This window comes from Erigeron canadensis, chromosome 5 (genome assembly GCF_010389155.1).
Source record: "Erigeron canadensis isolate Cc75 chromosome 5, C_canadensis_v1, whole genome shotgun sequence".
Lineage (NCBI taxonomy): Eukaryota > Viridiplantae > Streptophyta > Magnoliopsida > Asterales > Asteraceae > Erigeron > Erigeron canadensis.
The window spans coordinates 38,974,232-39,001,798 of record NC_057765.1 but is presented as its reverse complement, the minus strand read 5'-3'; the positions used below and the strand labels follow the sequence as shown (position 1 = coordinate 39,001,798).

At 34.6% G+C, this 27,567-nt stretch overlaps 2 protein-coding genes, 1 non-coding gene and 1 pseudogene across 3 annotated transcripts; all 4 read right to left on the bottom strand.

Annotated features, from left to right (window-relative positions):
* Positions 1-300: 300 nt before the first annotated feature.
* LOC122599701 lies at positions 301-4,884 on the bottom strand (annotated as a pseudogene).
* A 3,101-nt stretch (positions 4,885-7,985) lies between these two features.
* On the bottom strand, positions 7,986-8,058 carry TRNAA-CGC. The gene has a single exon. It is a non-coding gene; the product is annotated as a tRNA-Ala (tRNA).
* Positions 8,059-9,223: 1,165 nt separating this feature from the next.
* Positions 9,224-12,606, bottom strand: LOC122599989. The gene is made up of 7 exons (XM_043772619.1): positions 12,483-12,606; positions 12,086-12,149; positions 11,899-11,963; positions 11,722-11,811; positions 11,469-11,608; positions 9,810-9,864; positions 9,224-9,664 (listed from the first exon to the last, which is right to left on the bottom strand). Exons 2-7 carry the CDS (start codon positions 12,147-12,149, stop codon positions 9,491-9,493), a joined length of 588 nt encoding a protein of 195 aa, XP_043628554.1. The 5' UTR covers positions 12,483-12,606; the 3' UTR covers positions 9,224-9,490.
* Positions 12,607-19,172: 6,566 nt separating this feature from the next.
* On the bottom strand, positions 19,173-25,702 carry LOC122601772. Its single transcript, XM_043774509.1, has 15 exons — positions 25,606-25,702; positions 23,897-24,090; positions 23,667-23,783; positions 23,500-23,582; positions 23,359-23,422; positions 23,148-23,265; positions 22,902-23,056; positions 22,566-22,638; positions 20,799-20,909; positions 20,464-20,592; positions 20,336-20,373; positions 20,189-20,239; positions 19,930-20,097; positions 19,706-19,818; positions 19,173-19,436 (listed from the first exon to the last, which is right to left on the bottom strand). Exons 2-15 carry the CDS (start codon positions 24,011-24,013, stop codon positions 19,313-19,315), a joined length of 1,461 nt encoding a protein of 486 aa, XP_043630444.1. The 5' UTR covers positions 24,014-24,090; positions 25,606-25,702; the 3' UTR covers positions 19,173-19,312.
* Positions 25,703-27,567: the final 1,865 nt, after the last annotated feature.

Sequence of the window (27,567 nt, the reverse complement as noted above, 5' to 3'; positions counted from 1 at the left end):
TTGCTTACTGTGAAGCACAACTCCTCTTAAGCCCATTAACCGGTTACATAATCGGTTTGGAGCCCGGTTTCTCTAACAAGGTCCAACCCGTCTAACGGCTATATGGTATACCCGGTTACTAACCACCGGGTGTTGGAGAACCCTCCCCGGTTAGGGTCAAAACCGGGTGTTCACCAGGTTCGGCTACGGGTTGACTTTCGGGTTTGGTTTTTTTGTACACGACTATTTACAGCACAAAATTTTCAAAGAACATAACAAACATAAGAAATGCAAAAAAGGGAAAGAAAGAACTAGAACAAGTCTGGATAAGTAGAAGCTTGTTATATATGTAACAAATATATTAATATAAATAAAATATAATATGCCCCTTCAATTGCTACACAAACACCAGATCTCATGTACAAGAAACTGAACTACATGTAAAATGTAAAAGGGTACCAATGGAGTTAAAAAGAATATGGACTATCTATCATGTCTTTATTCGCTTAACTTAGTCATTAGCCTACCAAACCTTCTATCAAGAAGACAAAACGTGTCAACTATAGAAACCAGGCAAACATTACTCGTATAATCCTATTACTAGCAAGAATAATTTGGCTTTGTAAGATTCCACAATGTTGCTCATATAAATATAAACCGTCCTTTTGGTGCCTCTGTTTATTTGTCCTGATAGCCGTATAGGTTGTTACTCGCCCAGTTCCACTGGTCTCTGCACATTTCCTCTATCCCATTCTCTGCCCTGCATTCATATAGTAAATCCTATATCATAAACTTATCGTCCCATGAAAATTAAAAACCTCTCTTTTCAGAAATGTTCGATGTCCGAATTATCCATTCGCCTATTCTCCGACACTTAAAAGTTGATAGTATACACTATACACTATATTTTGATAATATCTCTTTATTTCTATTTACTAGTATATTACAGATAACACAAAAAAATTATCTGAAATTTGTCATATCATATTCTCGTGGACAAAAAGAGACAGTATGACAAACTAATAAACAATTCTGCTAAGAGTTAAAAATAAATACTTACTTCCAGTTCAATTCACGCTCTGCTTTGGCTGTGGAAACATAAACGACCTCAGCATCACCAGGCCGTCGTCCAGCTATTACAAGAGGAATTTCCTGGAGCAAGAAGGCTTCCCAGTTTAGAACGAATATAGATGAGTACATTCAAGTATTTAACCAAATTTACCCTTCAGTTACGTACACCAATGACTATTGAATCAATATAAAGGTGTCAGGCTGTTGGCTGACTAATCCACAAGATTTGAAGATAGTGTTTGTTATCTCAATAGGTTTACATTTTTGAGACCAGAAGTACTAGTTTTCAAGTTTAATAGCACTAAGAAGAAACTATAATGAAGCTGAAGAGAGAAGGATCAATCAAATAAGTCAAGTTTGTCTATGATGTCAGAGATTTCAAATGTCATTCTTTTAGAGACAGAAAATCAACAAGTCTAAACTACTATGGAAACTGGGAATTAATTTTCAGTTTTCTTTCAAGTATTATGAAATCTAAACAAAATATTTAAAATGACAATACCTTTCCTGAAGCTTTCTCAAACGCTGCCACCATCTCCAAAACAGATGTTCCTTTACCCGTTCCCAAGTTGTAGACCTCGCAGCCTGAAATATCAAATTATAATTAAACCCAGCAAAAGAATGGACCTTATCTTAGCCATCAACATTAAAACAATAAAACCAACAGCATATTCAAGACTCTGAGCATAGGTCCCATCCAATCAGAAGAATCAAGAGGATATCCGTTCATATCATTTTGCCCCATTTTATATATATTGTTTCAACTGCATTTATACTTCCATTAAGTAAATACGACCAAAATCACACCTTTATTCCTCACGTATAAAGCGAAACTATTGAAGGGCACAGTATGTGCATACATATTGACATAAAGTGTAAAGAAAACGCAGGCCCAATGAAGCATGAGAAAGAAGACAAACCTATTTCTGGATCTGAGAGTTTTCTTAATGCAGCCATATGCCCATTAGCTAAATCTGCAACATGGATGTAATCCCGTACCTGAAAATAAAAACAACCCCAATTAACGAAACTGGATATATTTAACTAATTTTCATATTTAGATTTAAATTATGACATACTTGAGGCACAAGCATACCCCTGTTCCATCTTTGGTTGAGTAGTCAGTTCCAAATACTTTAAGTGCAGGTAGCCTGCCAACAGCTACTTGTTGAACAAAAGGCATAAGATTGTTTGGGGTTCCCAAAGGATCTACCAATATATCCACTAGGATGAGCACCCACTGGGTTGAAGTACCGCAGCATTATCATTCTCCACTCGGGATCCGAAGCATAGATATCACGAAAAATGTCTTCAATCATGAGCTGAATAGATTATGATGATTAGTACCAACCTAAAAAAATTAACTAATCTCTATAATATGTTCTCGACGCTCTGAATTTATTAATGTAGTTAGTTTTATCAAAATTTTCAGATCATTTTGTGTTTATATCTTCTAAACGTGGCAATTTTGATCCATTTATATACAAACAGGCGGGCTACATATCTCTAAAGGTTCAAGTGGCTTAATTAGTAAAGTAAAATGCATCAAATGTAATCCAAAATGCATTCGGATGCATAAGACCCACATTTTATCCCCATTGGAATATTCCACCTTGACCTGAACCTGCCGACCCACTCACTTTGCCACCACTAATATCTTCCACACTTGACGTCTAGATCAACACAAATTTGTAGCCATTTTAGTATCTTGTCCTTAAACGATTACATTCAATATTGTAAATTTAGACATTCTAGTATTCATATTTCATATTAAAAAACTGAGATAAATTTTCTAGCTCTTCAATAAATGCATATTATCAAAATATACTATTGTAACAAATATGAAAACATTTTCAACCCACACCAAAGCTGTTGCTCACAAATGAAAGCTCACAAATGAAAATTTAAGTGTAGAACTTTAGGGACAGATTAGGTAATTATATGTAAAATATATGGTGGATCTACAAGTAGGTCAATAGTCTATGTTCAGAGTTAATAGTCTTTTTCTCATTTCATTCGTAACCTTTGTAACATAAATATGAGCTATTGATACCTTGGTTCTTCCATATGGACTGGCTGCAGATAAGGGGAACTCTTCTGTGCATGGTACCTCCTTTGGCCAACCATAAACAGTAGCTGATGATGAGAACACGATCTGAAATAATTGAACCGAGAAAAAGCATGTCATATTTTCATATTTGCCACCCACTTAACAGTCTCTAATATTCTGATCAATGTGAGAAAAATAAAACACAAAATATACCTTTTTGCACCCATGGGCCTCCATGACTTCCAAAAGAGTTAAAGTACCCACAACATTGTTGTCGTAATACATCAATGGCTTCTTCACACTTTCACCAACAGCCTTCAATCCAGCAAAATGTATAACGGCATCAAACCTGCATAGAAATCTTAATTATTCTGCACTCCCACCTTGTTTATAAGTATTATGTATCATTCAAATTGTAAAAAGGAACAAGACATACTAAGTATAAATTTTGAGATTATGTTTGAAATTTGAAGTTACTGCTATGCAAAGTCGCAAACGCTTTAAACAAAAAATTATACGATACAAGAAGAACTGCAATGAGTACAATATACTTACTTCGTGGAGGCAAAAAGCTTCTCTAGTTCAGACTTGTCCCGGATGTCAATCTGCAGGGAAACAAAAAGAAACCTCCAAGAATTAACGCATGTATACATGTATTAATGTAACTAGATTAGCTTTGTGTCGCAAACAAACCATCACTTTTATGTTTATGCAAAAATAAGCACTAGCAATTTAAGCCAAGCATGTTATGGCCTCTTTGCATTTACACTTCCACAATTGATCAAAAATTGTGCTTTCGCAATAGTGCTGTACACTAGTACTTTTTACGGCAACCGTTAAGAAAAGTAATCACCGCTTAATTTAAACCCAAATAAAAATATCACAAGTATTTTCACTTTTCTAATTGTCTTATATGCTCATATCTCCCAAAATATTGGAAAATCCTACCAACCGAATTCTGCAACATCAATCAGTTTCCAAAAAATTGAAACATATAGGTCCACACTCCACATCACAATTGACATGACACTTATTCAAGGCACGATTAACATCATGATTAATCCAACTTCAAAAGTTCTTTCTAACCATCCAAATCAACATCAATAATCACACAACAATTTATTCAACAACTTAAAGTGCATAAAGACTTGTACTTGATAAGACTTAACTAAAACCCAAATCCAACACCCAAAATTTAGCGTACATATTCAATTAAAAATTCAAACTTTAATAGAACCCAATTCACTTCAAATAGAAATTCAACAATTTAGCATACATAATCAAATAAAGATTCAAACTTTAAAATGACCTTAAATCTGAAATTAAACCCCAATTTCACAAATATCAAAATTCCAGACAAAATTAAAAGATTTAATAACCTGATGAAAGATTAGATTAGAAGCATGATCACCAGCAAGTTCTTGAACTCGATTAATAGCAATTTGTGAAGAATTATCAAGATTATCAATTACAACCGTTTTGTAACCGCCTAAAAGCAACTGCAAGACTGTATGACTACCAATATAACCGGCACCACCGGTCACCAAAACACAATGTGGTGGCGCCATTGTAATAATAATGACAATTGATGAAATGGGTATGAATCAAAATTGGATTTTGATTAAAACCCAGATAGATAAATCTACAAGAATTGCATATACATGTGTGTGTATGTATATGTATAAAGAAAAAGAGTATGAATTTTGAGGGGTTTTGTGAAATGGGTTATGTACAGATTGTTGTTAATTTAGGGGATCTGTAAGAAAGAAAGAAGAGAGAATATTGGTGTGTGGTTTTGACAGATGGGAAATTTGAATGGGATAATGGGTGTATATATATAGTAGAATATAGATACATTTGATGAATGAATGATTACATGTGAGGTGGTGGTGATTGAGTGGGGCACAAGAAGAAGAAACTTTGGTTAAAGTAGGGTTTGTTTTAGTGTAATTTTGGCAATCCCAATTTGTGGAAAAATGGAAGTTTTGTGGAAATTTTTATACTTTTAATTATAAACTAAGCTTGTGTTCGCACGATACGATGACGATAGTAGTACAATGGTGGTGGGGTGGTGGCGGCGACAGGCGGCAGTAATAGTGGCGACTGGTGGCGGCGAAGGATAGTGGGGGCGGCAGTAACGGTGTGGTGATGAATGTAAAACTAATTGATATTAAAAGGGTTAATATGGTTATTTTAAAGGTTTGTAAATTATTTCATCAGGATTATTATAAGATATTAGGTGAAAATGTTTAAATTAGTAAATGAATCCCCTAATATCCTAACTACATGAGAAGTGTATTCAATTAATTTTCTCTCTTAATCTTATCGATTGATTTTCTCAAATGCCTCAATCATATTGTTAACAGGATTTTAAGAACATTTTTTTTAAAGGATTAATAATTCTCCATTAATAAATAAATATGAGAGGTAAAATATGAAGTTTGCTTACTTTTTTAAATAAGGGAAATGGGGTTTGCTTTATATGGTATATTAAGATAAGATAAATGATTATAAGTTTGTTGAAATAGACTCTTTAGTGTGATACGGTTAAAAAAACATAATTTAGATCATTATTTGTGATACTCGATCTGTACTTTTAAAAAATAAGCCAAAATAACATGTACATCTTTTCAATTTCGAATGGTCTTGACCTTCATTCTTTATCAATATTACATTATGAAACATTTACCTTTTTTCTCTAATTAAGAAGTTGATAAACCAAACATGTCTTTTTTCCACTTATTTAGATATATTTACATAACATATTATAATACTCTTAATGAAGTTATTACAACATACATCCTTAAATCGTAGAAATAATTATACTACCTCTTTCATTAATTACCTCCACATTATAACCACACCGCTACGATTGCCATCATCGCTACCCATAACCTTCGCCGTCATAACCGCCTGTATTACTTCTAATAATTAGTGGCCTCATGTAAGTTAATAACGAGTAAATTCTAATGATGTTGCTTCATTGTAAAGGCAATAACAGAGGAAAGATCAAATTGATATAACGAAGACATTGGACCTCTATAAGGGATTAGGGGGTATAGGCCAAGGCCTTTGCTTGCTTTGAGTACTATACACATTCCTTGAAAACCCTTGTGCTATTTAAATATATTAACTGAATCTTTTGGTATCAAAAGTTAAAAATTAAAGTTGGAAATGAGCCTTTGATTCATTATTTGTGGGGCAAGCTTGCACATAGCCATGTGATGTCCAGCCGATTGTATACAAGACAAGTATCATTTAAATTTCAATAAGATTATGTAAATTCATAATATATGACCGATCGAACACACATTCATACGATTCTCATTGAACTCTGAACTTGTTTATTCAATTGGTGTCTAACCATTAAATGGGGTACTTTCTAGGTCAAAACATGCTCTTAATGTTTATGTGAATATGTGGTGATGTATTTCACTTTTATTCTGTATGTTTTTTTTAATGTTTTTTTTAAAAAACATAAACTATAAATGCAAAATTAGTGTATTACATTTAAATATGTTTATATAAACTAGATTGTAAGTAACATATTATGCATTTTCCTTTATCTTTGGGAGTAGGCTTCAAGGATATGCTACAAAGTTAAATTTCGTGAAGAGTTTCATATTTAAGTTTAGCTCCAATGTAATATTAGAACAAAATCGAGCATCTTCCAGCTCTAAAGGATTGTAAACATGTGATATTAATGGATTATTAGACATATTTTCCAATTTAGTATACATGAACCCTTTTATTTGTTTGATCATGAACGCTGTTTTTTGTTGTTATTATAAAAAAATTACTGCTATTTGTTTGTTTTAAGAAAACTATTAATGTATTCAGGGTGTCAATAATACTATCAAAACCAATCATCATAAAACAATCATTTTCTAAAAGACTCATGTGTCACCCAATCATTTTTCACATGTAATGAAATAAACTAAATGGAATAGATGTTTCCAAACACTTTTTATTTTTTGCTTGTCATAACTAAATACCAATTATATAATGTTATAATATGATTTAAATTTAGGAAAATGGTGTTTTATTGCACACCAAACTATTTAATACTCTTCCCTGGTATATGGTTTGAATGGATGGTACAATGGTTCACCGTGATTCCTTCCAAAACAAGAAAGGTTGCTTTTTTAAGCTTCGATTGCAAAAACAGAAGTATAAATTGTCTAAAAAATCAACTAGTCGGAAATGCTTCAATAAAACCTTTATAGTACGAATGTACGATAAAATCACAATTAATTGCTTTAGGTATAATATGGAGCAAATATTTCAATGTTTCCCAATCTTATTTGACTAGGCCCATGTACTTTAAGAATGTTCAATGATTTAACAGTTATCAACATCTAATTTCATTGATACGCAACTAAATAATATTAGTTAATTTATTAACAATAACAACTCAATAGTTAAAATCGAAATTAGAGATAGTTAAACAAAGCGGAAATCTAAAAATAAACATGATTATGCAATAAGTTTAGGTAAAGATAAATTATATAGCTACACTAATGGCTGTTAAAAACAACTAGTACTTCTAAAGTTATAGTTTGTTGCCTAATTTCGTGATAGTTAACAAACTAAACTTGAGACTAAACTAAAGTGTTATGTAACGTAGCTTGTTTTTAACTAATTTGGCTTTTGACTAATTCTAAGTCAACTTCATGAAAACAAAAGAAAGTCAATGCATTACAACCTTTTTGCTTGTTTAAGAAACTGACCAACCAAATTGCAAAATGCAAACAAACCAACTTTAACTGGTATGCAAACACCCAATAACGTTGGGTGAAAACTACGGAAACACAAAAACATATATTTTTTAATAGATATAAATATTTCATTAAACAATGTTTTGTCCAACAATAAATGCCTTAATTGGAGATGCGGGGAATCGAACCCCGTGCCTCTCGCATGCGAAGCGAGCGCTCTACCATATGAGCTACATCCCCGATCATGTATTAGATTAGTGATAAGCCTTTTTTGTATATGCTACTATCTGTTCTATTGTGATCAAACTATTTTATTCGATTGTGATATGTGTTACCATGAGAAGTTTGAGTTGAACCTAGTTTATATTTTCTTTTTCTTATATCAGAGCGTAAACAGCTCAAGCAAATTCAAGAATTACTCGAGTTTAAGCTTGAGAACATGTATGGTCAAGTCAAGCTCAAATAAAAGAGACTGGTCAAATGAGCCGTTCTTGAAATCTAATGTTCAGAAGCTCTTTTAAGGTTTCTAGTTGAACGAACAAATTGAATTTGACAAGCTGTATGGATTTAAATAAAAAGATTTTTATGAGATTTTAACCTATAACCTATATAGTAATTGTTTATGATCAAAATTAAGCTTGTCACACACGCAAGTTTTAGCGATGAGATTGGTTTAGCAAACTCAAGTCCTAAACAAGAAATCCAAGCTTAAACATTTTTAATTTTGGAAGAATCCAATTACCAAAATAACCAATTTTAAGAGTTTCAGCATGAAAACTGGAAAAGTTATTCGAATTTGAATCAACGAACCTAAATTTCTAGCTACTCGCACTCGACCTCCACTTGAGTCGTTTAACCTTACATATATACGAAACAATCATATACACCGAGGCTCCATACAGTTTTTATATATTCATTGTATATCTTTCTAAGTTTCATAAATGAACTAATCACGGTCAACACAATGCAGCAGTTGCAAAAAGGGTGGACACAGTTTCGAATCTTTGTCCACAGAGGTGACTGCGCTTGTTGAGGTGCCTGTACAGGTTGCCTATTCTGTAGCATGTGATATATGTTTGTTGGTATGTAATGATGAGTTTGATGTAGTATGTTCTCTCTAGTGACTGCAGGAAATCTAATCAAATTTGGATGTATAAGTTTTGTTCAATATTCATAGCAAACTTACCAGGTCCTATTGTTGGCAAATCAGAAGCGTAACAAAACATAGGTCTATAACTAAGTAATAAAACACAAACAGAACACATCTTAATCCAGACAATCGTTCTGTTCCCTTACCTGGATGCAAAAAGTTATTCCAAGCAGAAAGAGGCTTCGTGTTTGATGTTTCAACAATCAAAACAAGAGAGACAAATGCACAAATGAAGTACAAACACTAAATTCAGAGTAAACAGAACTCCTACACCAAGTAGAATACTGGAATAGAGGCTTCATATCTACACATTAACTTTCAATCCAACAGAGACAAAAGCACAATCACCTACGATTATGAATGGAAAAAACATGATTTGATGTATGAATACCAAACAATCACGAACACGATGAATCCAGGCAATCGTTCCCTTCTTCCAGATACAAATGGTAAATTTCATTAACAATTTCCAGTATGCCTAATAGATCCAGCCAACCCAACTGCCATGAAAGACCATTGGGTTCAGTTGTTATATCTGGTCCATGGAGGTCTAGGCCTTTGCTGGCCTGCTCCATATCTTCTTCCTCCTCCATTGTTCTGCTGAAATGCAACTTTTTTCATCCTTTCTTCCTTCATATTTGCAAATAATGAATCCAACGTTTGAGACTTCTGCTGCTTTGACACCACCTTCATTTGCTGCAGTCACGGCACATCAGCAATTGCTACATATTACTGTAATAATAATACTACCGTGGGCCCACATATAGTCTTTTTTATTAGCAGACTTTAATAGTTAACCCTACATGCCAGATTGCCAGGCCAAATCAGATATAAGCAGTACCTTAACAGGAAAGCCTCCATTGACACCTCTATTTTGAACTGGTTTAGCCACAGCCCTGCACAACAAATTAAACATAATTGGAGAAAGGCAATAGAGAATACCTCTCAAGAGAAAGTTGCAGCTACCATCAAAATCTTGAGCCAGTGGATGCATAAACGATGAAAAAACAGCAGCAGCTTTACTTACCATTAATAACTTTTATAAAATTCTTAACTACACAAACCATAAATGGTGAAGACGGTTGTCATCAGAACATATTTCCTCCTTTTAACTGTACACTCAGACTGAAGCTGGAGAAGAGAAGACGACACGACGACACCCCTAGATATACTATCTATCTATCAAGAAGCCTAGACAGTAACCTCCATGAGTCCATGGCCTTCTACTCATCAATTCAAACAAATGATCTCCTAAACAGCTTCAAAACTTTGGTAGATTAAGCAGCTTAAAATTCTAATCAATGTGTAAAGTATGGTGATTGGGTGGCTCTCCAATCATATAGAGATATATAAAACTGGCGTCAAATTCACAACACATGATTCCCAAGTAATCAACAGCGTTACATGTGAAATACAGCTAATAAGCTCCCTCTAACCTTTCACCAGATTACACTAATCCAACCATGATCCTCCTCTCAAATACTAGAGATAAATGATCAGCAGAAACCTATGCTTAACAAAAGTGTGGATGAGATGATCATATATTTGGAGACAATATCAAGACGCTTATAAGATATTTTCACAGTAGCTCTTAGTCAACTATAAAGATACTTGAGAGCTCCTAGGAGGATTTGTGGTATATTTTCACAGCAACTCTTGGCCAATTACAAGATTACTTGAGAGCTACTAAGACAAAGTCTGAATACCACGTGTGTTGTCAAGTAAAAGGATTTTCAAAAGAACGAAGAAATATGATATATTATCCGAGTCGAGATTAGACCAACAAGCCCTCCCAGACCTTATTGGATATATAATCCAAGTCAAGAGTACTTATTGGATATATAATCCAAGTCAAGAGTAGAGATAGGACCAGATATGGGAAGTTGAGATACAGCTCCCAAAAATTGGCCAAGATCACCATACGGTAAACAAAGATCTAGTAAAGCCATCCATGATACATATTTTTTCCTTTAAACATAAATCTTAAGTTTTACATGCTGCTGATTTTCCCATTAAACACCTTTTATTTCCAATCAACTGAACATCAACTGAACATTATATATCTTTAATACCCATCCACTCCAATAATACGGCCCCATAACGCAAGCTACCCAATAAAGACCATGTTACACTGTGAAAATCAACAGCTCAGGCACATGCCAATAATCCAATATATTCAAGCATAACCTACAAAAGCTCTTTCCAAGTGCCAAGGCTCAAGAGTTTTGAACTTTAATCATCCAAGGAACTTCCTTAAGGCCCAAATCAGAACAAAACATGTTTTTATTTTCCACAGATGATAGTCTCATGCATATAACTGATAAGCACATCGCTAATTCATTGACTAGGTAGAAGAACCACTATTTACCTGCGCCAGTAACCGGACACAAGGAATTTCTAATCAGATGATTGCAATTTGTATCATGGCGTAATAATTAAACATAACTAGTAAAGAAGTAAAAGATAACAAAAAAATTTTTTTTAAAAAAAAAGAACTTGCCTTGAATTATATGAAGTCGATGCCTGATTCCGATTGAAGTTCCTATTGTTCATGGGAGCAACTGCTGCCTTTTTAGCAGCCTCAGCTGTGAAAGGGAATTGGTTACCCTGGTAGTTGGACCTCCTCTGAGCAAGAGCACCCTGAAATCAAAATGGCAGCTTTAATCTTAATATCAAAACAAAACAAAGTATACACCATCAAACTTTGGTACCACTGCCAAAATATAATACGTTTTGCTAAAAAAAAACCACACCTGTCTAATGGAAGACCTCGAGTCCATAAAACGACGCATCTTCATAGCTTTATCTTGAACACCATTGTTAAAAAACTTCTGATTCTTGTTCTGCATCAAATCATATATCATCTTAAAATCACAGTCACGAAACAAAAAATCAATTACGTAAAGCACGTTAATGAAAAATTTTCTTACTGGAATTCTTTGCTGCTTCCCTTTACTAGCACCATTCCCATTCTTCGACATTTTAATAATATCATCTGGTCAAACAACACATATATACACCTCACCTCAGTTAAACAACCTATGCATACATATATACATACACAAATATATAACCAATAGATACAATATATAATACTGTATGTATATTTGTTTGTACCTAATGACATATCCATTTTCTTCTCAATGGCAATTGCAGCAGTTCTTAGTGGTTTTGTTGCCATCTGCATCCATTACATAAATTCATATAAAAATTATAAATAATCATCCTAATAAACTTAAGCTCCATATGTATAGATATAAATTATATACGTATAGGTATTATTATGCACTATACATGACAAAATTAACATCAAAACCCTAATTTAATTTAACAAAAATCCAAAAGCAATCAACTTTCACTACAAATTAGTTCCTTTTTTGCTAAATTCAGTATGAACCAGTTACAAAAACGCTATAAACAGTGAAAAATTACAAAAAATAAAATAAAAGGACAGATTAGAGGATATAGGTTTATAGATATAGGAAAAAAGGATGGAAATTTAAGAAGTAATTACGTAATTAGACGAAGGTACGTGACGGAGACGCGTGTAATTGAAAATTAGGGTTCCGGCGAGATTGAAATTGACGAGAGACGTGTGAAGATTTTTAGGGTTTATATTGAAGGAAAAAGCCTTGGAGATGAAGTAATATGACGAGGCATGTGTTATTTATTAGCATTAGTATTCTCTAAAGTTGATCATCAACTTTAGGTAAAGTTGGATCAATTTTGGCCATTAGATTAAATCCAATAATCAAGATTAAAGTATTTAAATCTTAACTATTGAATTTAATCCAATGGCTAAAATTAAGACAACTTTACCTAAAGTTAATAATCAACTTTAGAGAATCTCAATCTTATTTATTATGATTGGAATCAACGGATGAGAGAAAAGATAAGTCTTTGGTTTGGATTTTACAATTGGAACATTAAGGTACGTTTGGCGCTGGTAGTTCATCAAAGCTGTTAACAAAAATTTATAATTTTTAAAAATGTTTGGTACAGTAGCTATAACTGTAATTTAAAAGTATTAAATGAAAAATAAAAAAAAATTGAACAAATAAACAAGTAACCACATTTAATTATAAAATATGATCAGAAGATGTAAGTGAAAAGAAGCTGATTTGTAAAAGAAACCAACAAAATAATAAACAAGGAGTCATATGCACTTACCGTAATTAACAGAAGGACGTCGAATATAGGAAAAATAAATTGTATTCTAATTAGGGATTTTTGTGTAATTTTGGATGTTAAAAGCTCCTAAAAATTTTCAACGCTTCTTTGATTAACGTTTGATTTAAAGCTTTTGGTTACAAAATAAAAGCTAAAGTTAATCTCATCCAAACAAAGCTTTTGATATCAGAGGAGCTTTTCGTTTGAAAATAAAAGCTAAAGCTCCTTAAAAGCTTCTTAAAAGCTCTTGCCAAACATGCCCTAAACCGTCAAATCAATTAAATCGGACTAGATCGTGTTATTTGGATTGGTTTGGACGGATTGAGTTATTAAACTATCGTTTAGTGGTTTAAGTTTTGAAAAAGTGAGTTATTTGGTCCGGTTACGATTTAAGCAAAGAAAATACCGCGGAAAGTCGGGTTGTATCATACTTCATACTTTCACAATTCGGGAAGACGACTTTAAGTCAAATAGCTTAAAAATTTTACGAAAATAAATAGAAAAAAAAGTTTTACGAAAATAAACATTTTAAAAGTTTCATTATATATAATACACCTATATTTCGAATTTAGAATTAGTTATACATATTTAATATAAATAAAACTTTTTTCAATATTAGGATATTATATCTGTTTTCAAAATTTAATGAAGAAAAAATGTTAACTTGTATTATATTTTTCATATCAAAAATCTACATAGATAAATGTATAATTATTTAATGCATCCTAACTACACGTTTGATATCAAGTTGTAAAGAGTTAAAAAAAAAAATTTAAAAATAACTGAAACGAGTTAATTTGACCCATCTAATGGTGAAATGTTTATATGGTTCTTTAAAGTTTGCGATGATGCAATATAAGAGTAAAAATGCTAAAATTGGATGAACAAAATGTATGACATTGATGTGTTTTTTTTGTGTAAGGTGAAACTTATAGACACAAAACACAGCCAATGTACACAGATGGACCGGGATGGTTAAATTCCTACATCACTTGTGTTTAGCAAACTCTTTATTAAAAGGTAGTTTTTCAACGTTCATTGACTTACATAAAAAGTTGTGTTATCTTTGTAAAGAGTACGATAATCCTAAATTGTGAAGTACATTAACCATGCCTTTTAAATTTGAAATTTTCATAAGAGTATCAGATGCTTTCTTAAATTAGTAATGGCTCTCCAAATTTTCATAAGAATGAAGCCCAACATTTTTAAGACAATTAAAAGATCTTTTTTTTTTGAAAATTATATGTCATTCATACACTATCTCACTATTCCGCAATTACGAAGTAGTACAACATTACAAAAAATCCGAGGATTAGATTACATTAAAATCATTCCAATCCTCCCAAGTGATTGATCCTTTTTTCAACCTACTTTTATACCATAAGAAACCTGTCGCTTTAATATCATGAATAACCTTATTGCTACAGAAAATAATCTTGTCGAAAATCCTTTCATTCCTTGCCTTCCAAATCCTCCAACACGTGACGAAAACAATACCCTTAAATAATTTCCTTGCCTTCTTTCCCAAACCAACCATTTTGTATATATTTATCACTTCACATACAGACGAGAATGAGAGTGACCCAAGTTTGCACCATGAAGCAATTTTTTTCCAAACTTCCATTGCGCAGGAACAGAGACAAAGCACATGATCTATTGTTTCATCTATGGACTCGCAGAGGCCACATAAAAATGTACCAAAATTACAATTTCGAGCTTGAAGCGCCATAAAAGTAGGCACCCGGTTCATCGCCGCCCGCCAAACAAAAATGTTACACTTTTTTGCCACTCCTTTCGCCCATTTAAAAACCCATCTGCCACTATAATCCTTGTCACTTTGAAGAAATATCTTCACGCTTTTAACTGAAAACAAACTGTTCGAGTCACCTGACCAAACCGATCTATCAGTCACGTCTTTGAGTCTCACTTCATCTAACAGATCACGAAACTCAACCCACTCAGTAAGCATATCTGCTGAGAATGGGATGGAGTACCAAGTAGTATTACCAACAAACCGTTTCGTATCCAAACAGAACCGGTCTTGAATCAAACATTTTTTCTCGTTCTCCAATCTAAACAGTAAGGGAAACCGGTCTTTCAAACATGCTTCATCGATCCATGGATCCAACCAGAAGCAAATTCGATCTCCTCTTCCACATACCCCTTTGAACAGCCCGCTTAAAAGGTTTCCCGACACTTTGACTCTCTCAATCTTTCTAACGATAGTCTTCCATCCACTAGCAAGCGAGTTATTAACAGGGACCGATTTCCACCCTTTACCATTCCCATGGAGTGAATCAATCACTTTCCTCCAAAGAGCATTTTCTTCCGTTTTATACCTCCATATCCACCTAGACAACAATGCGATATTCGAGTCTTCCAAATTACAAAGACCCAAACCTCCATTATTAATGGGTGACGCAACTCGTTCCCAAGCCACCCAATGAATCTTTTTTTCATCTTGAGAGCCTCCCCAAAGAAATCTTCTAATTATGGATTCAAGACCCGCAATGACTGTCTTAGGAACCACAAAAAGGGAGAAATAATATGACGGTAAGCTTTCTAGAACAGCCTTGATAAGTGTAACCCTTCCACCTATAGAGAGAGATTTCGCCTTCCATTTAGCAAGGCGTGACTCAAAAATATCAAATAAAAAGTCCCTGCTTGACACTCTATTCATGTTCCCTCCAATTCGAAGTCCAAGGTACTTAAAGGGTAACGAGCCTTCTTTGCACTTAAATAACTCAGCAGCCCTTTTTATCTCCAATTTATCCACCCCAATTCCAAATAAATTTGATTTTCCAAGATTTATTTTAAGACCAGAACAAAGGAAGAAAACTCTAAGAACCCTTGCCACTTTATAAAGATTGTTTGTCGACCAATCTCCCACAAAAGAACAATCATCCGCGTATAATAAATGTGAGATAACCGGACCATCTTTAGGCAATTTTAAACCCGCAAGAGAGCCCGACAAAGTGGCCTTATTGATCAAGCATGAGAAACCTTCCATGACAATCAAAAATAAAAACGGAGAAAGTGGATCACCTTGACGTAAGCCTTTACCACATTGAAACTCAAAAGTTGGTGCTCCATTCACGAGAACCGCCGCCCTAGCTGAGGATAAAATCCCATATATCCATGTGCACCATTTGGATGGGAAACCCATTTGATGCATAATTGCCATAAGAAAATTCCAATTTACGTTGTCATAGGCTTTATTAAAGTCCACTTTGAGGAGAAAAGCTTGACGGTTTTTTTTAGTAACCCATGAAATCAATTCATTCAAAATCAAAGGTCCATCTAGAATCATGCGGTCATTCAAAAAGGCAGATTGTGAAATCGAAATCAAAGACCCCAAAACCTTCTTTAACCGCATACTTAAGACCTTAGACACCACCTTGCTTACTACTCCCACCAAAGTAATCGGTCTATAGTCATTTAGGCTATTAGGATCGACCACCTTGGGAATTAGTGTAATAAACGCAGAATTACATCCAAAACTAAAAGAACCAGATTGAAAGAAAGAATCAAAGATAGCCACGAAATCACCTGCAAGTTTAGTCCAAAAATGTTTAAAGAACTTGAAGGTGAAACCGTCAGGACCAGGAGCCTTATCATCACCACATAAAAACACCGCCTCTTTAATCTCAGCTTCTGAAAATCTAGCCTCCAGTAAATGTGCGTCTGACTCAGCTAATCTGGTTTCCATATGAAATTCGGGGATGGGCCGAGAAACCCAATCTTCTTTAAACTTCTCTTTAAAAAATTGAAGAATATATTTTTTTAATTAAACTCGGTTTTGTGGTCCATACACCATCGATCATCAACCCGGGAATACCATTACTTCTCTTCCTATTGTTAACAAGCCCATGAAAAAACTTCGAATTTTCGTCTCCTTCGAGGGCCCATTTGCATCTCGACTTTTGTCTAATATCCATAGCCCGTATCCTGTCGAAATCCATAATCTTGCGTTTACATTCTATTCTGGTCCAGTTTTCTTCTTCAGATAGGTCTACTTCTTCCATTCTTTGATCAATCTCCTGTAACTCTTTTTTACACAATTCAGCTTCCTCCCCTTCTGACTTCACTATACCATCCCGCCATTCTTTCAATTTGTCACGCACCCATCTGAGTTTCATTATGAATCGTGAATCTGGGGAACCAGATCCAACAAAAGAATCCAATGCGGCATTAACAACCTCCTCAAAATCATGTCTCTCCATCCAAGAATGAAATAAACGGAACGGTTTTGGACCACAGTTAATATCTGCCAGCTTCAACATTAGAGGATTATGATCAGATAGTAGTCTAGGGAGCACCCGTAGACACGCATCAGGCCACTTGTCAACCGTCTCTCTGCTGACTAGAACTCGGTCAATCTTACTAAGTTTGTTACCTCTATCGTCACTTCTCAAAAACGTAAACTTACCCCCTTTCATACAATATTCATGAAGATCAGCCAAAGCAATAAATTGATTGAATTCTCTAGCACATCTCGGCTTGAAAGAGGAGCCAAGCCTTTCTTCAGCAGTTCTAACCATGTTGAAATCCCCTAGAATGAACCACAAACCCGGTGATGCACATTTCAAGTCCGCAATTGCATCCCATAATTCCTTTTTTTCTTTGATATTTTGTGGAGCATAGACATTGACCACATACACAACATCCTCATATCCATTTAAATTACCTTTTATCATCAAAAAATTATTACTTTTTATGCAATCAACTTTCTTGAAAATACTCGGATTCCATACACTTACTAGGCCACCAGACCGCCCACATGGATTCACCACCTCAAAATCCATCCCGGAGTAACCCCAATATCCCCTAATAATATCTTCTGAAACATCCCCACATTGTATTTCTTGTAAAGCTAAAAAAGAAATTCCTTCTTGCAGTTTAATCTGTTTAATCCAATTCCCTTTCCCATTCCCTTTAATACCTCTAATATTTGAAGAAAGAAAATTCATTGGAGAACTACATTAATACCTTCATCTTGAATAGCCTGAGCGATTCTTTTCTCGTGACCAGCCAAGTTGACACACATATCTTTACCGGCTTTAATAGTTTCCTGTACTTCTGTAACCATGACCTCGACCTCTTGAGTACCTTGCTCTTCAATCACTTGAGTTTCTGCTTCCTTACTCAAATTACCAGCCTCTGTATCTATAGGTGGAACAATGTGAGATTCCTCATCGTGTGAACTCCCACTGGACCTATTCGAGACACCTATTTCTTGCATGTTCAAAGGAGGAATTCCAAAATCATCTGTGAAAAGATTGTTAGCCTCTCTAGGTCTTTTTTTCGGTCTTGACGAGTTGCTACCAATGTGAAAATTCCATTCCTTTTCGGTACCAATATCAGCTTGCTTTTCAACTCGATGTTCCAGTGTAGAGGCGAACACAATGGAATTATTATTATTTATACCTTCCGAAAAGTTGTTATTAATTCCACCATTCTCGTGAGTAGGTTTTTCTCCATAGACATTAGTAATGCGCAACTCTCCCTCTTCGAGTTCATTTTGAACAGAATTCGATGCCCCCATGTTCGATGAGTCTTTAAGATTAGAAGCTTGTTTGATGATATTGCATGGTGGACACCAGTCAGCCGCCTTTTCCTCTACCCATACCCTAAAGGTTTTACCTCGCCACTGCAAAGAAACCATCGAATTAACTTTGAGGCCGTCTCTAACAAGCACACCAATACCATAAACTGATTTATTCCCATCCATCTCGTTTGCTATTGAATGGATTACCACCTTACCAACAGTGGCACCGATTTTATTGATGACCTCTGACGTTGCAAGATGGAGAGGAATCCCATAAATCCCGAGCCACACTAAACGTTCAAAGGGGAGCGACTGCCCATGCCACATCTCTACCCTCGAAAACCAATTCCTCCATTTTTCTTTTTTGTACAAAAAATTTTCTGCATCGATGTCATTTGAAAAAATAATCAATGAGGACAAACCTCCCAAGTATTGTAACGATGTAACGAGGACAAACTCATTGTCTTCTCTGTTGGGTGATGGTGAGACAATTAAAAGATCTATTCATCTTATTATATGTGTGTGGTTTATTTTCTAGAAACAAATTAAACAAGCCCATCTAAATAAACTTTTACGGTGTTATTTTTTGTTGTCTATATATGATATATGATTCTTGAACATATCAATTAGTTGACTCCATAGGCCCATTTTTCTTGGTTGCTGGTGTAATTAGTCAGCTCCTCAGGTTTAAACCACAGGCTGATCTCATTCTTGGCTGTCTCTGGACCATCACTTCCATGGATGATGTTCCTGCGACGCAAACAGACTATGTTACCAAGGGCTAAATTTTAAGGAAATGTTTGGTAGAGTGGAATGAATGTTAAGATTGTTTTTGGTACATTGGCTAAACTTTTAACTAATGCTAACAATATCAGTGGAGATATACAATAACAATATTTGATAGTTGGATACTTGGATAAGCCCTATGACAACAATTGATACCAAAACATAGTTACATTTTGGCATCAATTTTTGTATGGACTACAAATACACTAGAAGGCTAGAATTGAAGGAAGTACCTTCCAACAACAACGGCCAAATCACCTCTGATGGTTCCGGGCTCTGATTTCTGTGGATCTGTAGCTCCAATAAGTTTACGGCCACATGTAATCACTCCTTCTCCTTCCCAAACCTACATAATAAGTTAACAAATAAGGATATAACTTCATTTGCTTGCAGTTGTTCATAAGGTGCATATATGGTAAAAAAAAAAAAAAAACAATGATGAACCCTAATTCTGTACCATTGCAAGAACCGGGCCAGAGCTAAGAAAGTTGCACAAGCCATTGTAAAATGGCCTATCCTTGAGATCATGATAATGCTTCCCGGCAAAGGACTTTGAAGGTACCACAAGTTTAATAGCTACGAGTTTGAAGCCTTTACGTTCAAACCTGTGTATAATCTCTGATATCTAGAAAACGAAAAAGCAAAAAACTGTGAACTCATTGACAAGTTTGGTATATATATATGGGGAAATAAACATATTTGAGTGTTGAATTTACCAGTCCAGTTTGTACACCATCAGGCTTGATAGCAATGAAGGTTCGCTCCATCTGAGTACGTATATATACAAGATAATCGATCACTGGCTCATTGAAAAGATGCTATAAACAATGACTAAACTGAAAATATTGCAAGTAATCAAGAACCTGTGCTGCATGTGCCTCTTGGTCTTGAAGCATATATGCTGCATTGATTTTACATGTATAAAGGAACGAATGTCAATACGCACAAGAAAGAATTAGATTACAAAAACACTGAGTCCATAAGTTTGAACCTGCAGCTGGTAGCGCAAGGGCACTAGCAATCCATCTGTTGGAGGTTTTTGACGAATCGCAGAAAGAGACTAGAGCTGGCAGCTTTCCTTTATAGGATACTGTTGCAGCCGCCACGGCTGTTCTTCCTTCTACCAATAAAAAAACCAATGAGTAAATTAAATTTCGCAATGTAGTCATTATATGAAAACAACAGTTTTCTACATCACGTAGGTATCACAATTAGTACATTAGAATCTAAACAAGGTATGCATAATGTACAAATATATAACATACGTGAATCAAAATATATTTGATACAACATTATTAGGAATCACAAAATGTACATCAAACTCACCAGAGACAACATGATGTCTATGTTTGGAAGCAGACGAGAGAAGAGATCTAGCGGCTCGTGAAGCAGATTTGTAGAATCGAGAACTCATTCTCCTTCTCGATGGATCTATAAATCAGGACTGAAACAATCCAACAGTATTTTGAACCAAAAGGAAATACAGAAGCTCTCTTTGAGTTATATCTTTATTCTTTATAGAGCTTAATTGAGTGAGAACAAAGGAAGGTACAGACAACGTGTTTTGGTTTGCTTTTGTCATGGAGAAAAGGATACTTACTAATTATATATGAGGTTGCCAATGTGGAACTTGTTTATTTAGAAAGTGTGTGATTTTGTTAGGCCTAGCACACCTTAGATCCGAACTAGTGGGTCAACCCCGAATAAAGTTGGGATGTATATCATACTTCGGACCATATTTATGTAGATATATCTTATCTATGTCTTGCAGCTCTTGCTTTATATAACATGTTTTCTTTCGATATCTTTTTAACTATTTAAATTAACGGCTTATTCTTTCACGGATACTTCCCAAATGGAGGCATCGGTTGTCTCATAACTAATCTCATGAATCGATGACACGTCAGTATTTCTCTATTGACACACAACCAACACACCACTGCCAATGGATCTCATCACTTCCTTCATCGCTTTCCTTCATAACTTTTTATTTAGCAAAAAACAAACTATTATACACCTTCGGCTTATTCTTTCACGGATACTTCCCAAATGGAGGCATCAGTTGTCGCATAACTAGTCTCATGAATTGATGACACGCCAACATTTTCCTATTGCTACACCACCAACAGACCAGACACCACTGCCAATGGACCTCATCAATTCTTTCATCACTTTAATATTTTTATTATTAGTCATACACACCCACACACAAATTAAATGAACAGAAAAAAAAATCATACACGGTTCCACTCCATTCATCAACCAATGAAGGCGTACTAGTGGCATCGGTTGAAGGGTAATTCAGTGAGCTGACTTACGAGGCAGACGAAGTGCACCATTGGCACCACTCTTATCTATGTAGGGATATCAGCTGTGAATAAAGTATTATACACCAACCTGTATTTTACCTAATTCATCCTCAAAAGTCAAAACAATCCACAAAACAATTCCAACATCCTATCTCTTCTCTTTAAAACAACTTCAGTGCCACGAACTCAATTATATTATCCATGTTTCTGAAAGAATCATCTCCTATCTAAATTACAATGTGGCATAAACACACATTCTTCAACACCACACTAATTGATCAGATATCGAGCTGTGACAGCAAAATTATTGAAAGGAAACAGGCCTTGTACCTACACAAAGAACCGAGTTACAGCTGCTTTTGATGGCAGTGGTGTAAAAGAGGTCGTTTGATATAAAGAAGGATTAAGTGAAAGATGTCTGTTAACATATATTTGAAAATTATGATAAATTGACAAATGTTAAATCTTATATTTGACAAAATTTTCCCATCAATAGAAGTATCCATCTCGAGTGATTTGCGTAAAGACATGAACTAGAAACACGTTATTTTGACCAAATTTCATCAATTTGTATCAAATTATTACTGAAAATAACTATAAGATCGATGTTAGATATGGCAATAACAGGCTGTAAACAGAGAAAGTGGGTATGAACAGATTTGTCTTTTACCTCTAACTTGCCTTCAAAATTTACTATAATCCTATCACTGTTTGTTACTTCCAGAAACAAAAATGAAAGAATTTGCAAGTAGAAAGCTAGTAAGAGTGACTTAAGAGAGTGCACTATGTATGTACAAATAAGTAAGCATGATGCGCCCATTAGAGTCCTCTTGCAACGTTGTCACCCAAGCATCCACCTGAAGAAAGGAAAAGATAGATGTTCTGGACCAGCTCCGGAAAAACACAAGTGCCACTTGACCAATTATCAGAAACTATCTAATTCGCATATTATTTGTTATTATTGCACTTTTGATTATCCAATCGAGGTCACCAAGATCTTGGTTATATTGGCATCTTAGGCAGTAAAGAAAACCAAACACACTCATTTAAGCATCACAAACTGATAACAGAAAAGAACCAAACATGACATACAAGAAGTTTCAAACTTATGAACTAGCACCTGCAATTTTGAAGCACTTGAGCATTCATATCTCAATCCTTGGCGAGTTACTATGTAAAAATAATGTCGAGTTTCCCCCTCTTCTTGAATAACACATGGCATACGCCCTACTTCAACAACATCAGACAATAGGGTGGAGTCTTGCGAACTTATATCTGCAATATTTAATGCCGATAAGCAAATGCATAGATGCAGATTTAAGTAAAAACGATGTGTGTGTTTGCGTGTACGTATTTGAGTTATTACCCATTGACTTGAAATACAAAAATATGCATGGTCCTTGGAGAACAACAAAGCGTGGAAGCCAGTCATCAACTTCTGTATCGTCAAGAGGAGCTGGTTCTCCAGGTAATGCTGTCCATCTCTGTACAATGAGATTTTAAGGGGATGACATATAGTTAATAGACTGCAACTCGCAACTTACAGAAGAACATATATAACAAGTTAGCTGACATACAGTCCGCATCTGTAAATAGCCTGAAAGACGTGCAGCACGCAGAGTTTCATCAATATGTTCCAACCTGCAAGTACATAAGAGGTGACATTAAGCAGGGAAAATACAATATTCTTTTGAAGTTAAAGTATCACTACTACTTACTGAGCTTTCAATTGAGCTTCTCGTTCCTCCAAATCAGCAAGTTCGGATCTAAGTGATTCTACTTCTGTAGCAGATAATACAAGCTGTTCAATATAGCAACATTAGTGTTAGATAAAATGTACAAATTCAAACTTGTTGAATAAGCTTGTATTATAGCGAGTAACGACCTTTTGTTTCCCATTTGTGTCTGTTCTCCAAGGTAGCCTTTTCAGATTAAATAAGTTCAACATGGATGTAACACTTCTTAATCTTCTTGCAGTCCACAAATGGCTGCTTGAGTGATGCTAATGCAGATCAAAACAACTAAAATCAAGTCAGTACAATGTACCTTTAAGTCTGTTCATTAAAAACACAGAGAAGCTTTGTGTATGAGATTGCTGATTTATGTCATTGGTACCTCAAATTCGATTTTTGTATGCAAATTTGATGCTCCTGTTTGAGAGGTCTCTGCACCAGAAGTCGAAGCTTGGAAATGATCTTGGAAAACTTTTATTCCTCTAGGACCTTCACCCATGAAAGCTTTTCCCCACTTGAGTAAAAGCAGACTTTGAAAATGATAAGATTCTTCAAGTTTAATATTCAAACTGAAACCTATCAGATTTTGAGATAGATAAAACTTATCATCAACGGGGCTTAAGAGACATTAAGTTTTGCTAACCTTGATCAACATAACACAACGTTTTATTATTTTTAAGGACTTCAGGGTACCCCAAGGTTTGAAGCATTATAATAAGGTGATGTAACTAATATTATTCGCTAATAGTAAAAATGAAAGTAACAAACTGGAAAGATCCAAAACGGAAGCAGGCCAATTATAGCACAGTACAATCATTTTGCCTGTGGGATTATTGGATATTTGGATCCATATGAGTTCATATGATCAAATATATCCTCTCTCCTACTTATGATATCATGGATTACGGTATCTCCTACGATCAAACAATCATGTCTCAAAATACATAACAGTTACACCTATTCTGTAAAAAGTCTCAAGTAAACTTAACTCATCAAAAGTCAACACCTGACAAAGGTTATGTTTCTCTCAATATTGGACTATCCTTACATGATACCAGAGTGCATACGAATCATCCTCTATGATTCACCCCTGGTACACCATCCACCAAACTCCCTTACATCCCCGCTGACACCTGTTGTATCCGCCTTTAAAGTAGTTGGATATTTGGCTTTAAAGTTGTATTTTAAGCGATGTCATTGGGCATATATAAGTTACTAATAAGGACGTGGTGTTTTATCACTCTGGACCCTGGAACCTAAACTTATCTATGGTATACGCTCATGATCCAATCTAACACGACCATGTACATGAACAAATACTTCCTCAAAAAGATGTCAGGAATTAAACTACACGAGTCCTGCCAATAAAACAATGAAAATTCATCTCTGAAAAGTGCCATTCGTGCATTGCTCACTTACATAAGTGTACCGAAACCATAATTCTATATGTGAGCCTCTTATGAAGTATAGTCCTCATGAAAATATAGATAGCTAAACAAGAGTCAGCACCTAACTAGGGTTCTGTCTATTGATTTGTGGCGTCTGATGTTAGGACGAGTAGAAGTCCAAAGTTGCCTATCTCGATTAGATCCTTGGACTATCCGACTCTAACTCTATCCTTCTTCTTTTTCCAATGTCTATATATGCACCACTACTAATGTAATTACAATACCAAAGTCGGGACAATAACAAAATCTCTCGAGTTGAGTCGTGGATGAAGCTAATCACACCGGATCATCCCAACCAAGTATAAAAATCCTAGATTTTTTCTAATTTCTTAAAGCTTTAACTTGTATCCTATCCTACTGTTATCAATGAGTAATCTTGTATCTATAAGGTTTAAGCTCAACATTCTTCCCCTTATTAACCTTGATTACAATTCAATTAGATACAAGATAATAATACACACAAACAACTGCTAATTATATTCTTCTACCTAACAGTTCATCATGGTTAATTAGCAACTATTAATCCTAATTTGCAACCAAAAACAAACATAATACAATGTATAGTATAATTACACAATTTAGCAACAAGTTTTATTGATATTATTAATATTATGCGTCATATGTAAGTAAAAAAACAACTTACGATGAGTTAATTAGATTGTATCAGCAGCACAAAAACAAACTAGATGTTTGCTTTTTGTTCTAGAGAGAGAAAGTAGATGACGATGATGATAGTTATAATTTGTTTATCTTTTTCTTTTTTTAATGAGGTTGTTTTTTAATTTATATTTTATTTTGTTTATTTACATATCTTTTTTCTTTAATTTTTTTTTATATATAAAAGAAGAAGAAACGAAAACACGACACGGTACCGCTAGCTAAGACGTACGAGTACTACATTATATTTTTTTTGATGGTTGTGCCAAATTGTAATTTTGGTTCGATCGCATATTTGACTTTTAATCTGCACCCTCCAAAAATGTGAAGACTTTAGTCTTGACAATATCTTATCTTAATCAAGACAATAATATAGGGATGGTATGGGTCTATGGCACATTAACAATGGTACTAGTCCCGCATATCTTTGATATGGGTTTTGATCGCATATAAATCGGTATGTGAACGGAATCGGTACATTTACATTAGTAGTATCTATCACTATTTACAAAATTTGTTATATATGTTTGTGCCGATCAAGAAACATATCAAAATTAGTAGGTACTAAGTACCGATCCCACTTGAGATTTAGTTAAACTTCCTGGTATCTGGATTGGAACGATATAAAAAACTGATCTTGATTTGAAATTTTTTGTCTATCCCCCCTGATAGCAGGTTACTCGCGCATGGTGGCGGCAAATATAGTTTGTTATGAGAAGACAGTTCTTAGCATAAGTTAAACGACATCTGATGTCTGAACCAATACCAGTACCGTAGATGTATCGATGTCTATTATTACAATACGGCATCAATGTTGGGTTTAATAATTTTGGTTTCTCTACCAACCGGTTCGGTTCGTTACCTGATACAATATTATTCTTATTTATCGTTTTTACAAGAAAAAAACTTGTTAAATAAAAAATAGTATTATTTACAAAAGCTTAAAGTTTCTAATTTGAACAAACCTATCCTAATCTAAAAGCTACGAAATCAATATTTTAGCTTATACAGTAACTTCTAGCTTTTGGAGCTACGTAATCAATAGTGTTTGTCATATGGAAAAGTTTCATTGATGTACATTACGTTATTTATGGTCATTTAAGAGATTCCATCTTTACTTTAATGGCTTTTCACTCGTAAAGTAATTCAACTTATCACTTTTTACTTTATTAGAATCGAAAAAAAATTTCTATCCGACTAAAACGTCTTTATAGGGCCGTGTTCCATGTTACCAGTCATTTTGTTACTTTTTATTTCATTTTGAATTATTTAATTGTGTATCTTGTCAACTAAAATGCCACATCACTTTCTTCTTCCCAATTTATTCAACGTAACCAACCTATCCTTTCAAGTCATCATGAAGTACCATTTTTTTCCGGTAACATCATCTTTTCCGGCCATCTTTTTTTCCAGCCGTCTAATATTCAACCATTCTACTATTAGAATAAACATAATTATACATAAAAAAATCACTATATAGACCTCCATCAATCCATCTATCTCAACTGGAAAAAAGGATTTGATGTTTCAAAATTATCACCACGCGTAACCACTACAATCACCACTGTCAGATTTTTTATCACTAGATCTGGAAAAAATGAACTATATAGACATCTATCTATATTTTTTTTTCCACAAAATTAAACCGACTCATGAACTGCTTCGATCTGTTTGAATCAAATCCTTGTATCATATTTACGTACCTAGATATATCCTTCTGATTTGGGCTTCAAAATCCACATGTCGAAAATAAATCACAGCCGGCTTCAAGATCATCGCCGCCACAGCCGACTTTAAGATCTTCGCCATGGCAGTGCTTCTCGGAAGTTGCAAGTTTAAAGGGGTTAATAGTCTATGTGACGTGGTGGTAGGCATCAACAATTTTCCAGCATCACCGTCACAACCATTACCGCCCCCCTTTTTCTAGTAACAAACCCTAATCCCCATT

Coding starts and splice junctions, on each gene's coding strand:
- LOC122599989 (XM_043772619.1), bottom strand. CDS start 12,149: ATGGCAACAAAACCACTAAGAACTGCTGCAATTGCCATTGAGAAGAAA. Junction 11,609..11,721: donor CGAGGTCTTCCATTAGACAG/GTGTGGTTTTTT, acceptor TTTTGATTTCAG/GGTGCTCTTGCTCAGAGGAG. Junction 9,665..9,809: donor ATGGAGGCTTTCCTGTTAAG/GTACTGCTTATA, acceptor CCGTGACTGCAG/CAAATGAAGGTGGTGTCAAA.
- LOC122601772 (XM_043774509.1), bottom strand. CDS start 24,013: ATGGGTGAAGGTCCTAGAGGAATAAAAGTTTTCCAAGATCATTTCCAA. Junction 23,266..23,358: donor GCTATTTACAGATGCGGACT/GTATGTCAGCTA, acceptor CTCATTGTACAG/AGATGGACAGCATTACCTGG. Junction 19,819..19,929: donor CTGGCCCGGTTCTTGCAATG/GTACAGAATTAG, acceptor CTTATTATGTAG/GTTTGGGAAGGAGAAGGAGT.